We start from the raw sequence: 15,847 nt of genomic DNA on the forward strand, positions 1-15,847 counted from the left end.
TAGGTGGAACAACAGGATGCTACAAGCCCAAGGGCTCCAACAGGGTAAAGTAGCCCAGTGAGGAAAGGAAATAAGGAAATAAATAAACTATATGAGAAGTATTGAACAGTTAAAATAAAGTATTTTAAAAACAGCAACAACATTAAAATAAATATGTCATATATAAACTATAAAAAGAGACTTATGTCAGCCTGTCATCATAAGAATCCTTCTGATAACCACGATGCTGACACACAACGAAGATACTGATAAGCCAAAGATATTTCCTGGTAATTTCTTCCCCAAAGGGCAAAACATCATGTCAATCTAAATCTACTGACTGACCTAACAATGAATAGTAGACACCTTATTGTCTAAGAAAAAGGCCTTATGGAGACGTAGAATCTCAGAGTGCTCGTCGCAAGGGGGAAAATATCCGGGTTTGTTTAAATCTTTTCCAGAAAATCTCGTTAACTCCGGAAGTGGCTGTAGCAATGTATGTCTATTGGTGGAGGTACTCTCCGGTAGGAGGTAATAACATCGCAGAAAGATAAGATAAGAAAAGATAAGAATAAATACAAAACTTTATTCCAAGCGACTACGTTTCTGATCTGATACTGTGTTTTGTAAGGATTATTATTATTATTATTATTATTATTATTATTATTATTATTATTATTATTATTAGCTAAGCTACAACCCTAGTTGAAAAAGCAGGATGTTATATGCCCAGGGCCCCAACAGGAAAATACCCCAGTGAGGAAAGGAAACAAGGAAAGATAAGATATTTTAAGAACAGTAACATTACAATAAATATTTCCGATATAAACTATAAAAACTTTAATAAAACAAAAAGAAGAGAAACAAGATAGAAAGAGCATGCCCGAGTGTACCTTTATGTAAGGGAACTCTAACCCAAGACAGTGGAAGACCATGGTATAGGTCTTATCCTAATTTTGGAAGAAACTAATTCGATTTTCGTGTTTGGATGAAATGGACATGTTTTCGTGTATGGAGGGAAATAACCTGATTGCATGTTTGAGTAAATCTAATTTTGATTCTTTATTCTCTACTGGATTAAACTAATCTGCCTCCATGTTTGGATGGAACTATCACGGATGGAGTTTTATGGACAAACGCCATTTTGGAAGGAACTAACCTGACAAAATGTTTGGATAAATTTGGTCTAACTTCATGTTTATAACGAAGTAACCTGTCTACATTTACCTTTATAAATATTCAATAAAACACTAAAAATAAAAGAAATTAATGATAGCAACCCCTTGTTTAGGGGTAACTAACCTGACGATACATTCGAATAAGAATTGTTGATAGCTTGCTTAAATACTTCTCTAAATGATTTAATTTTGATTAATAGCTGGAAATAACCTCTTCATAGTGATAATAACATGATATCATTCCGTAGTCAGTCACAGTCCTAAATCTTCAAGTACCGTCACCAACAATAGTTTATGATGTGTGCGAGGTAGCTGTTAGCCTTATCTGCTAACGGAGAGGCAACGAGCTTATATGTAAACAGTTTAGAGCAAGAATGACACATAATTGAAACAGTATAAAACATGCGATAGCCAGCTTAAACAGTTTTCTATTATCAGTGCGGGGAAGAGAGAGAGATAAAAACAATAATGATAGTGTACGAGCGTGTACGTAACACGTGCGGTACAAACCTATCCTCGCCCCAAAGGATTTAACAGATCCTATACCACCTTCATTAATGTACGAGAGAAGATTATCTTCGTCTCTTTTCGTAAAACTTATTTCTAGATATTTTTCAAATGTGAATTTGAGATGATTAAACATGTAGTTATTTATTGAGTTTACGAATGTCAGTATTGCGTAAGAGAGTAAACGATAAACGAATAATCACGTGAACTAATCCTTTCATTCATCTATTTCGAAAATGACTTGAACTTAGTTGAATAATTTCGAATGCATAAAAAATCACACACACACACATATATGTAAATATATATATATATATATATATATATACAAACAGCAAACAAACACACATGTGTATATATATATATATATATATAAATAAATATATACAAACAAACACACACATGTGTATATATATATATATATATATATGTGTGTGTGTGTGTGTGTGTGTCTGTGTGTGTGTGTTTATGCACTATACACGCAATTTACCTAATTCAATTCAGAAATTATAAAATTATCACTTGCTTTAGGTTTCCCAACCCTGTTAAGACAGAAAATCTAAACACCACGAAGAACTCACCAGCCCACTTGACAACTACACTAATACCAGAACTTTTGCCCCAATTATAGATTTTAATCTTCCCTGAGTAATGGCACCTTCATATCAAGCGGATGCTATGTTCCATCAGTTTCCATTAGCCAGGTACAGATGACTTGAAAAAATGATCATAACGAGAGAGAGAGAGAGAGAGAGAGAGAGAGAGAGAGAGAGAGTAATCATTATTTTAAAATGTATTACCAAAACCACTGTTCAGGAAATTTATCTCTCACGAGAGAGAGAGAGAGAGAGAGAGAGAGAGAGAGAGAGAAATCCCTCTGAATAAAATATTCCTTTTAACCGCTCGGGAGAAGCCAAAGAGTCTCGGGAAGACAGCAAAAGCAGCAACAGCGGAGAGTGCAGCAGAAGAGTAAGAACGTGAGGGGGGGGGGGAAGGAAAGAGGGGGGTATGAAGGCATAGTAGGTAGGGGGTTGGGGCATTGGAAGTCAGAGAGGAAGGGGAGGGGGGGGGGAAACAGAAGGGGGGAAACAGAAGCATATTGGTTAGGGGCATGGAGCGGTCTGAAAGCTTTATTTTCTCTCCTATCTTAAGCCGATTGAAGCATTACCTTTCCAACGCGTGTGCGCGCGCGCACACACAAACACACATACATACATACACATACATAAATACACACGTCAATCTTCCCAAACATCCTGTTTGCTTATTTCTTCTCTCTTTATTTTTCCACCCAACAGACCTCCAAGAAAGCGACTTCGGGACCTACAAATGCATCTCCAAGAACAGCATTGCCGAGACTGATGGATCTATCACTCTAAATAGTAAGATGTTAATGTTTTTGTGTGTGTATGTATTATAAATATGTATATATTACTATCATTATTATTATTATTATTATTATTATTATTATTATTATTATTATTATTATTATTACTAGCCAAGCTACAACCCTAGTTGGAAAAGCAAGATGCTATAAGGCCAATGGCTCCAATAGGGAAAAATAGCCCAGTGAGGAAAGGAAATAAGGAAATAAATAAATGATGAGAATAAAATAACAATAAATCATTCTAAAAACAGTAACAACATAAAAACATATATGTCATATATAAAGTATTAACAACGTCAAAAACAGATATGTCATATATAAACTATAAAAAGACTCATGTCAGCCTGGTCGAAATAAAAACATTTACTGCAACTTTGAACTTTTGAAGTTCTACTGATTCAACTACCCGATTAGGAAGACCATTCCACAACTTGGTTACAGCTGGAATAAAACTTCTAGAATACTGTGTAGTATTGAGCCTCATGATGTAGAAGGCCTGGCTATTAGAATTAGTTTCCTGCCTAGTATTACGAACAGGCTAGAATTGTCCAGGGAGATCTGAATATAAAGGATGGTAAGAGTTATGAAAAATCTTATGCAACATGCATAATGAACTAATTGAATGACGGTGCCAAAGATTAATATCTAGATCAGGAATAAGAAATTTAATAGACCGTAAGTTTCTGTCCAACAAATTAAGATGAGAACCAGCAGCTGAAGACCAGACAGGAGACCAAGACTCAAAACAAGGTAGAGTGAAAGAATTGAAACACTTATTCAGAATAGATTGATCACCGAAAATCTTGTAATGCTTTCTCTATAAGCCAAATTTTTGTGCAATTGAAGAAGACACAGACTTAATGTGTTTCTCAAAAGTAAATTTGCTGTCGAATATCACACCTAAAATTTTAAAAGCGTCATACAAATTTAAAGAAACATTATCAATACTGAGATCCGGATGTTGAGGAGCCACCGTCCTTGACCTACTTACAATCATACTTTGAGTTCTGTTAGAATTCAATTTCATACCCCATACTTCGCACCATGCACTAATTTTAGCTAAATCTCTATTAAGGGATTCACCAACCCTAGATCTACATTCAGGGGATGGAATTGATGCAAAGAGAGTAGCATCATCTGCATATGCAACAAGCTTGTTTTCTAGGCCAAACCACATGTCATGTGTATATAGTATGAAAAGTAATGGGTCAGGAACACTACCCTGTGGAACACCGGATATCACATTCCTATACTCACTATGGTGCCCATCAACAACAACTCTTTGAGATCTATTACTTAAAGAATCAATAATAATGCTAAGAAACGACCCACCCACTCCCAACTATTTGAGTTTGAAAACAAGGTCCTCATGATTAACACGGTCAAAGGGAGCACTAAAATCAAGGCCAATCATACGAACTTCCTGACCAAAATCAAGGGATTTCTGTACAGCATTAGAGATTGTAAGAAGGGCATCCCATGCTCCAAGGCCTTTACGAAAACCAAATTGAAAACTAGGGAATAGATGATTACCTTCAGCAAACCTATTAAGACGTTTTGCCAGAATACGTTCAAAAACTTTAATATATATATATATATATATATATATATAAATATATATATATACATATATATATATATATATATATAACTATATATACATATATATATAACTATATATACATATATATATAACTATATATACATATATATATTTAACTATATATATATATATATATATATACATATATATATATATATATACTGTATTTATAAATATATATATTGCATATATAAATAAATATACACTGTGTATATATATACTGTATATTTAACTATATATATATATATACATACATATATATATATATATATATACTGTATTTATAAATATATATATTGCATATATAAATAAATATACACTGTGCATATATATACTGTATATATATATATATATATATGTATATATATATATATATATATACAGTGCATATCTATTTATATATGCAGTGCATATATATATATATATATGTTTATATATATATATATATATATATTATATAATCTATATATACAGTATATAAATATACATATATATACAGTATATACATTATATATATTTATATATATAAATATATATATATATATATATTTATATGCATATATATACAGTATATATATATATATATATATATATGTGTGTGTGTGTGTGTGTGCGTGTGTTCATATATATTTATTTCTATACATATATATGTATATATATATTTATATATATATTTATTTCTATACATATAAGTATATCTATATACATACATATATATATATATATATATATAAACATGAATTTCATTAATAAACCTTAATGGTCGGGACGCAGCCATAATCCTCTCATCGGTTTTTCCACTTTATTACATCAATGCTTATATAAGTTTTCCTTATTTAGTCGATAACTTCATTTAGAGATTCCATTTGTTTTATTCTCTGTAGTTTTAAGAAACCAAGATAGAGTAAAAGTGTCCATAGTCATTTGATTAGCTTGTGACTTCAAGTGTGTGTGTGTGTATACATACATACATACATACATACATACATACACACATATATATAGATATATATATATATATATATATATATATATACATTCATGTGACATTTCCAATATATCAAAATTCAGTACCATGGGCCATAGTCATGAAACACATGATAGACCTCAAAATTAAGGGAAACCATCTAAAGTTCACATGTAACACTTCATGAAACATAAATTGAATTATGCCCTCAAGAGCTTATGTAGTGCATTAAAAGGGTAATAGGTAAAGGAATAGAGTAAAAGTTTTTCTGTGAGTATCTTAAAACAAAGAATGCAGTAACTCCCGTTCATACTCGCATAACAACTGAATGATCATATGGTAAAATATTGGAAAAAAAACATTCTTGTGTGACCCAGCCTTAATAAACTGACAACTGGATGATGATAGTTCAATGGATCCCAGCAAACGGTATTCAAAGTATGCAAACAATCAGATGTATTAAGATTAAAAGTCAACTGACAGGCGGAATTAAACCTATATATCCCAATGACTTGCAAAAGTATGTCTAAAATTCAAACTGCTTTGCAGAATTAAGTAAAATATTCCAATGGCTTGCAAAATTGAGTATATCAGCCCACAAATTTGAAAAGATTATACTAACAGCCAAATGACATGCTTAGATATCTTTAAAAATTCTAGGCTTGTAATGTCAACACTAACGGCCCACTGACTAAAATGACAAGACTAAAACCCAACAGACTTTCAAAGACAAGCATGATAGTCTGTTGATTAGCAAATATAAGCTAAACCCTGCACACCTGTATAAAAAAAACAGTCTAAACTCTCTCTGACTTGCATAGACAAGACAAAACTCTACTGACTTCTAAAGACAAGACTAAAAGTTCATTTCTTTGAAAATACAAGTCTGAAGCAGAACTGACTTCCAAAGAAAAGGCTAACTTCATTGGCTTACAAAGAAATACCGAAATCCCGTTGAATCTCAAAGATTGAATAAATCCACAGTGACTTGCAGAGATAAAACTTAAAAGTCCACAGACTTACAAAGACAGGACTAATAGATTTCCTACTTATAAAGATAAGACTGATAGACCATTGACTAACAAAGACAAGTCCAAAGTTCCACTGACTACCAAAGTCCAAATTAACAACTTACTGCTTTTAAAGACAAGATTAATAGTCTGCTGACTGGCAAAGACAAGCTAAATAGTTAACAGACTTGTATGAAAATGCTTTATTGCTCGCTGGCTTGCAAAGATAAGACTAAGATTTTATTAACTTCAAAAGATAAGGCTAAATGTCAAATAACTTGCAAAGACCCTCTTAAATACCCATTGCTTTCCAAAGACAAGACTAATGGGCCCCTGAATAATAATAATAATAATAATAATAATAATAATAATAATAATAATAATAACAATAATAATATTAATAATCTACTGATTTCTATGATACGCCCCACTGGCTTGAATGGACAAAACTAACACCATACTAACTTAAAAAGACAAAAAAGCAAGACACCACTGATCACCAAAGATAGGTTTAAAAGTCCACTGACTCCTAAAACAAGACTAGCAGTAGCCTATTTACTTCCAAAGACAAGACTGAAAGACCACTGACTTGTAAAACAAGATTACCAGTAGCTTATTTACTTCTAAAGACAAGACTGGAAGACCAATGACTAGCAAAGACAAGTCTAAAAGTTCACCGAATTCCAGACATGATTAAAAGACTACTGACTGACAAAGACAAGTCTAACAGCCTAGTAATTTACAGAGACAAGGCTTAAAGCCCACTGATTTATAAAAGCAAGACTTAATGTTCAATGGCTTGCAAAGACAAGACTAAATGTTCACTCACTTGCAAAGACAAGCCTAATGGTTCATTGCTTTATAAATTTTAGACTAAAAGGTACACTACATTGATAAGAGTAAAATCTCATTGATTTGCAAAGAGAAATTTAAACACCTATAATCCTACTGACTTCAGAAGTCAAAACTGAGAGTCTGTTGCATTTTAAAAACAGATTAATTGTCAGATGATCTGCAAATATAAAACTAAAGTCCAAGTGACTCGCAAACGAAAAAAATACTGAAAGTCCATCAACTAGCAAAGAGAAATCTAATACCCTATTAAGTCCACGTACACCTTTGTTGAAGAGACCATCAAATAAAGAAAATAATTATTGAGATATATCTGCCAATAGATCAGTATCAGAGTAAAGGGAATGGTAGACCTCTGGCATGGTTCGGCGGGAAATCATGGTACTTTAAGTTTAATGGGCCTAAGTTAGGTTAAAACTGATGTATTGGGTAAGATTACGTTACGTTAGGTCAGGTTAGCTAAACCTCATCTCTGCATATTTTGAACTTTTTCTGCTTCTAACCTCAATATAACAAATTCTACTATTCATGTTCCTCTTCCTCGCATGTGTATAGTATCCACTTACTGTTAACAACAACAACAAAATTCAACCATTATATTTATCGACATAACTACTATCTATTAAAATGGATGTATAGAATTACTGTAGTGTCGATGCTGAAGTGTAACGGTATTCCCATAAACAGATAATAATGATTTCGATTGTAATACGTCAACTTTTTTTTTTTTTCAGAAACTTTCCGACCAACTTCTCCTCCACAAACTATGTTGCATAGTTCTGACGGTAAGTTAATTAAATAATATGCAGTACCTAATTCAAATCCAAAATACACAGGCATTTAGTTAGACACACATGCGCACACACACACATATAAATAAATATATATATATGTATATATATATATATATATATATACAGTATATATATATATGTATATATATATACATATATATATATATATATATATACATATATATATATATATATATATACTGTACATACATATTGACGATCGATCGCTGAAGCATGCGATGTAAATATTTGTAATTAAGCTGGAGTAAGGAACAGAAAAACGAAGATTTTGAACTAGCACTTTTGTATTTTGGAGAGGTATGAAAATGCGAAAGTGCTAGTCCAAAATTTTCTTTTTCTGATCCTTCCTCCAGCTTAGTGACATATATATATATATATATATACGGTATATATATATATATATATAATATATATATATATATATATATACATACATATACATGTATATATACATGTATAAACATATTTGTATATATATATATATATATATATGTATGTATATATAGATATATATATATACACAGTATATATGTATATATATATATATATATATAGATATATATATACACAGTATATATGTATATATATATATATATATGTATACATATACATGTATGTATGTATATATATATATATATATATACCATGTATATAAAGTAATTACTTATTCGTTTCGCAAGCGATTCCTGTAAACATTCCATTAGTTCTTCTCCGTTAGAACTCCCTCCTTTCATTAAGTTTTATAGCCAAACACGCATTGCGTGTTTGCATTTTCCCTTCTTCCATCATTAACCACACTCACTCTCTCTCTCTCTCTCTCTCTCTCTCTCTCTCTCTCATCATGCGACCCCTCTTCCTGCCCATTAACTGCAGCATCACTTAAAACCTCGGGCACCGACGTTAGATATATCCATTAAGTAAAGAATGAGGGGCGCCCTGAAACAGCACCCTCATTAAACCAACATTCGTCCGCCATACTACCACTCCCATTCTACAGCCACTTTCCCGCAAGCACAATCATACCACTTTTGCTCGCCAGCTGACACACACCCGTGACTCTCTGGCCACATTGTGACACATTACTGTTTGCGTCAGACCTATATTCTTTCTTTTTTTTCTTGTTAGAAGTTTCATTGACTATCATATTTCTTTTTTCTTTTTTTTAACAATTCACTTTCAACCCCATACAAAGACACACAGGAAGAGTATTATTATTATTATTATTATTATTATTATTATTATTATTCCTTGCTAAACTACAACCCTATTTGGAAAAGCAAGATGCTAAAAGCCCAAGGCCTACAACAGGAAAATAGCCCAGTGAGGAAAGGAAATAACGAAATAAATAAACTACAAGTAATGAACAATTAAAATAAGATATCTTACGAACAGTAACATTAAAATAAATAGTTTGCAAATTTTGTTTGTGTTTATCCTGTGGGGGACTCGAAGTATCACCATTCTACTAAAATCATCCTTACTATTAACTTGTTCATTGTAAACCTAAAGTTAAAACCCCTATTAAATATACCACCAACTTATAATTTGTCATTCCACCCACTACATTCTACCTACTCTCTTCACTGCTAATAACATCAACTTTCCACTATAACCTTTCCATTTCACCTTAAACATTCTTCCGGCATCGCCAACAGATATTAGAAGTGATTTCCATGGATGCATATCCTCAAAATGGAAAAGTATTCAGTAAAATCTAACTAAATAATTAATGAATAATTAGATGTACCGATATTTGATTTACAAATAAGCAATATTAAAAGGTAATGGCATAAATCTGGTTAATAATAGCACTTCATTTGGAAATTATAAGATAAACAAACCTACTACCTAGCAATTAAAAATAAATATATTCAAAAATAAATGAGGCCTGAAATGGACCATTTTTTTTTTTTTCTGAACTCCCGGTCATGATTTCGTACTCCCCTACAGACGAGGGCAAATCACACCTAACCAGAGGTCGCGGAGGGAAGGATAAGCAGCGGACGCAGCTGGAGGACCCGAGGAGGAGGTTCCAGGAGGAGCTGGACAGAAGGCAGGACGAAGAGGCCAGGAAGAGGCTGCATGACACCGACAGACAAAAGTATGAGCTGGACCCCAATTCTGTGTACAGAGATGATCTCTCCAACAGGATAAATAACCCGCCAAGTAAGGACAACGAGGTCGCTAGGCATATAAGCTTTGGTTTCCGTGTTTAAGGGTTTAAAGGCCGATCATGAATTTCACAGGAAAGAGACAGTGACATTTCCCTATCAAGCAGGACAATGCCCTAGAGACTGACCATGTATACATATGATCAGTGCCCAAGCCCCCTCTCCACCCAAGCTGGGACAAATGAGCGCCAGGCAATGGCTGCTGGTGAATCAGCAGATAGACATATAGGCTCCCCCAAAACCACACATGATTAGCTCACATGGATGGTGAGGCTGCAGCGACCAAAGGAACTAATGAGTTTGAGCGGGACTCGAACACTAGTCTGGCAATCACCAGGCAAGGACGCTACCACCAGGCCAGCAGATCTCTTTTCACAGGGTTGTGGTGGCCTGTTAGTAACGGCCTTGCCTGGTGATCACCAGACTGGGGTTTGAGTCCCGCTCAAACTCGTTAGTTCTTTTGGTCGCTGCAACCTCACCATCCTTGTGAGCTAAGGATGGAGATTTGGGGGAGCCTATAGGTCTACCTGCTGAGTCATCAGCAGCCATTGCCTGCCCTTCCCTGGTACTTGCTTGGATGAAGAGGGGGCTTTGGCTCTGATCAAATGTATATATGGTCAGTCTCTAGGGCAACGTCACTGTCCCTTGCCTCTGCCATTCATGAACGGCCTTTGAGCCTTTAAGGCCTGTCAAGTCGCTACTCATGTTGTTCTTGCAGTTCTTTGTGTGTACTGTATGCTATCACTTTTTGCCTACTCCGTTATTCGTGAACTGATTGTTATGAAACTTTGTAGTTACTTTCTCTAGGTCATTATCTATTGATCACCTAAGCGGTTATTTTTCCCAAAAATCTATCTCACTAATTAGTTATTAATTAGAGTGAGAAACAATGAAATTTCGATAGTTGTTAATAAGCGTTGGATCAGCGTTAAATTACGTGTGAGGACTCTAGAAGACAGTACTTAATGGTCACTGAACAGAAAGTTGTCAGACCATTATTAATCTATTAAGCAATTAAGCCTTTGTGATGTACTAATTCATAAAATTTACTCCTCCCTTGATACTTGGCCCATCTACTTGTGTATACTCCTATACCCGCATCGACGTTCTGAGGCTGATTTTTTATTTTGATTAGTAATTAATAAAAATACAACAAACCCTCAAAGTTCACAGAAAATAACCGTGTTTGTTGTTAGGTAAAACAGAAGGAACAGGAGAGTACAGTGATTGATTAGTAATTAACGATTGAGGAAAATAGTGGATTTTCAAAGTTGACAGAAATCAGTCATGTTTGGTGTCAAATGAAATGGAAGAGACAGGAGAACACAACGGTGCAGTAGACAACGATTCTCGGCTCATTGGTTAGTAATTAACGATTAATTGATGAGAACGCTGGATTTTCAAAGTTAATGGAAAGCCATCATGTCTGGTGTCAAATGGAATGGATAGGAGAACAAGAATATACAACTAACAGAACAGTTACTGCTATCTTGAATGATTAATTAACCACTGAAGTTATAGAAACGTCACTACCGTTGATGAAGAGATCAAGGAATTCATTAACTGGAATCAATGCAACTAGATACTCGGTAAGCTAGGAAGATTCCAATCATTAATAAGTGCTTTTGCTGCCATTAATACAACCATCTTTCTTAAATACGAATCCAAGAACGGTTTCAAAAGTGTGGTGTGATTGGGTAAGGAGCAGGTATTAAAAGGTGGAACTTGTATGGGATTTTTTTTTCTTTTACAAGGATGCAAGGCTGCTAAACTCTCTCTCTCTCTCTCTCTCTCTCTCTCTCTCTCTCTCTCAGAGAATTTGATATTTCTCTTTCGGAGAATGGGATCTTTCTCCCTCTCTTTTGAAGAATTTGATCTCTCTCTCTCTCTCTCTCTCTCTCTCTCTCTCTCTCTCAGAAAATTTTATCTTAGAAAATTTTATCTTTCTCTTTTGGAGTCTCTCTCTCTCTCTCTCTCTTAGAAAACTTGATCTTTCTCTCTTTTGGAGAACTTGATTCTCTCTCTCTCTCTCTCTCTCTCTCTCTCTCTCTCTCTCTCTCTCTCTGAGAATTTTATCTTGCGCATGCGGTCTCTTGTTGATACAAACTTCAAGTAAAAACAGGTTTCAAGGATGATAATAATAATAATAATAATAATAATAATAATAATAATAATAATAATAATAATAATAATAATAATAATAATAATTATAATAAAAGCAAATACATACCATACGCTGCTTATAATGGTACGCAAAATGTAATCAAGTCTACAGTTAATTAACCAACACTCAAAGCAATTAAATTATCGTAACAATCCTCATGCTAAAAGGGATGGTTTAGCTCTTCAACTGAAACTCCTGAGCGCCAAGGTTTTTTTTCGTGTTTACCAGTCTGTACCAAATGATCTCTTGAATGTTGAAAAACTTCAAAGTAACGACTTAGGGTGTAATTAGATTTATCTTCAGTTACTTATTAGAAATGTTATTTCTTTGTAGTTTTCTTTAGTATTTCCAGGTTTTAACCATTTTAATTTTCAAGTTTCCAAATTCGAAAAAACACTTATCTACTGTAAGTCACATTTTAGTAACATATTAATTTGAAAATAAACCATTCCGAAAATATATAATCCGATACACGAATTCTTATTAAATGGAAATATCAGTGACGTAATTAATTTATTTCCGACACGTAAAAGGCACGTCTGCTTTTATTTCCTCAAGTATGTGTAATTGAATAATTATATGATTAAGTGAATATTTTAATAACTTAATCAACTTGTCAACTAATTTTATCTGCAGTCCTTATATGACCTACGAATAAAGTAATTTTTTTTTTACTGATATATCTCTTGATTGATAAACAAATAAATTTATTTATAAAAACAATTCATTTTTTGTTTGTATAAAAAAAAGGTGACGCTAAGATCACGGGCGAACTAAGACACACTCCTGATGGCGTCATAGCCAATCACGTTGAATCCCTTAATGCGGTAAACAATTTGATTGGCTATGACGTCCTGAGGGGGTGGGGCTTATTTCGCCTGAAATCTCTCCGGCGAGTATAGTCAATGTACTGTAATTATAATACCATGTATAAAACGCAGTACTGGTTTCTTTACTGAGAAGTTAAGTAAGGCAATAATGATTGATATGTTTATATTTCTTTGCAGTCGACAGCAGCGCCAACGGTCACCAAGCGATCTTTGCCGCAATCTTCTGGTTGAGTTTCTTCACGATCATCGCATTCATCTTCGTTTTATTCTAATGATTTTTTTCTCATTTATTCGCGATTTCCTTTACTCTCTGTACGGGTAATTTTCGAACGCATTTTCTTTCTGTCAATGTCTCTCGACGATGTGTACATATATATCACTACTGCATTTGTATTTCATAATGAAATATGTATGGCTTTTCTGTAATGAGTGTAAATATACCGTATGTAAATATGCTGTTTCAGCCTGGCGTTTAAATCTTCCTCTGTATATATTTGCTTATTGGTCATTGTTGGTTGGTTAGAGACCAGTGTTCTTAACCAGGCCTTTCAAATCGTATCAAACCCTATCCCATATTTAGGCAAGGGCCCGTGATACCATAAGACCAGCTCAATATAACCAATGAACCAACCCGATTTATATAGACACAAAATAAATATTCTACTCGAATACCTATACAATTTTTAAAAAAGAATCGTTACACGACGGAAATACGTTTGGTAAAATAAAAAAAAGTCAACATATTCAGATAGTCTTAGGCAATAACAAACAGACATGCAACTTTTAATTAAATCTGAAACTCTCTCTCTCTCTCTCTCTCTCTCTCTCTCTCTCTCTCTCTCTATATATATATATATATATATATATACATAAAAATATATATATATGTGTGTGTGTATACTGATAGAAAGCTTTTCGTAGCCACAATGAGATTATGAAGAGTAAAATGCCACTTTCTCTAAAAATAAACTTATTTAATCAGATGGTCCTACCAATACAGTATTAACTTGTGCATCAGAAACGTGGAACATTACTAAAGCATTAGAACATAAGCTAGTTACAACTCAAAGAGCTAGGGGAAGAATAATGATGGGAACAACACTAACAGACAGAAAAATATCAACATGGATACGACAGCAAACTAAAGTAGAGCATATTCTAACAACATGTAAAGGGATGAAATGGACCTTGGCAAGACATATAACAACAGATAGTAATTGGACATTAGGAATAAAAAAGTGGGTCCCTTTGTCCTGCAGTGGACATACTCCGGCTGATGATGGTGGTGTTACATACTTGACACGGTTTCTGTATAAATCACAAATGTTGACACGTGATGAGCATAAAACATGTATTATAACAAAGGAAGAAAAAGTGAAAATTTTTTATTAGAGTTAGAAATTTCGTCTTATTACTGACATCATCATACTCATAATGAGGATAAACAATTATATCGTATGTATACGGGAGAACTGGATCCACAAGCTACTCATTTCTTGATGATTCAAGCAAGATAAATCAGATTTTAGATTTTAGAAAAGAGGATATAATACCAGATTAATGTTTTTCTTTCATTAACCCAATATCACCCTCACCTCTCAAATCTTATTTATCTAGAATTATCAAGACACTACAAGCATGGGTATCCCATTCTCCTAAATACTACATAATAGACGCCTATGCATTCTCATTATGAGACCATTGATGTTACTAATAACATGAAAGTACTAACTCCAATCCTTTTCAATTTTCATCATGTAATTATAATAAATACACATATACATATATATACACACGAACATACACACACACAATATATATATATGTATATATATATATATATATATATATGGGGTAAAGAATTGACGTAGAAGGAGCAAGTTGGTGGACTTTGAGAAAGAGAAATTTACATTTTTAGGAGGATATATCATTTGACGCAACAAAAGGGAAAAAATAAACAAATACAAATACTTTAAATAAAAACCAAAAACGTAAAACAATAAAATCCAAAAAATATATATATTATAAAATCAAAAATATATATAAAAACTAAAATCTAAAGAAAATAAAAACAGTAAAATCCCAAAAATATAAAAATAATATAATAAAAAAAATATAAAAACTACTATTCCAAAAAAGGAAAAACCATAACGTCCATAAATAGAAAAAATAAATAAAATCCAAATAAATTAAAAACTATAAAATCCAAAAAATATAGGAAAACAATAAAATCCCACCCAAAAATAAGCATGATGAGCAGCAGCAGCAAAAAAAGGAAATTCCACAAAATATGAAATAAAGAAAATAGAAATAAAATTGAAACTGAAAAATAAAAAAAATATATTAAATCTAAAATATGAAAAAGGAAACTAATAAAAAAATGT

General features: G+C 33.0%; 1 protein-coding gene across 1 annotated transcript in view; it reads left to right on the forward strand.

The window, feature by feature from the left end:
- Nucleotides 1-13,884, forward strand: part of LOC137627407 (uncharacterized) — a 419,507-nt gene extending 405,623 nt beyond the window's left edge. The window contains exons 8-11 of the mRNA XM_068358495.1: nt 2,963-3,046; nt 8,218-8,268; nt 10,249-10,464; nt 13,641-13,884. Coding sequence (XP_068214596.1) covers nt 2,963-3,046; nt 8,218-8,268; nt 10,249-10,464; nt 13,641-13,735 — 446 coding nt within the window. The 3' untranslated portion in view covers nt 13,736-13,884. The remainder of the gene's footprint in view (nt 1-2,962; nt 3,047-8,217; nt 8,269-10,248; nt 10,465-13,640) is intronic.
- Nucleotides 13,885-15,847: the final 1,963 nt, after the last annotated feature.

The sequence above is a fragment of the Palaemon carinicauda genome, chromosome 35 (genome assembly GCF_036898095.1).
Source record: "Palaemon carinicauda isolate YSFRI2023 chromosome 35, ASM3689809v2, whole genome shotgun sequence".
NCBI classification, from domain to species: domain Eukaryota; kingdom Metazoa; phylum Arthropoda; class Malacostraca; order Decapoda; family Palaemonidae; genus Palaemon; species Palaemon carinicauda.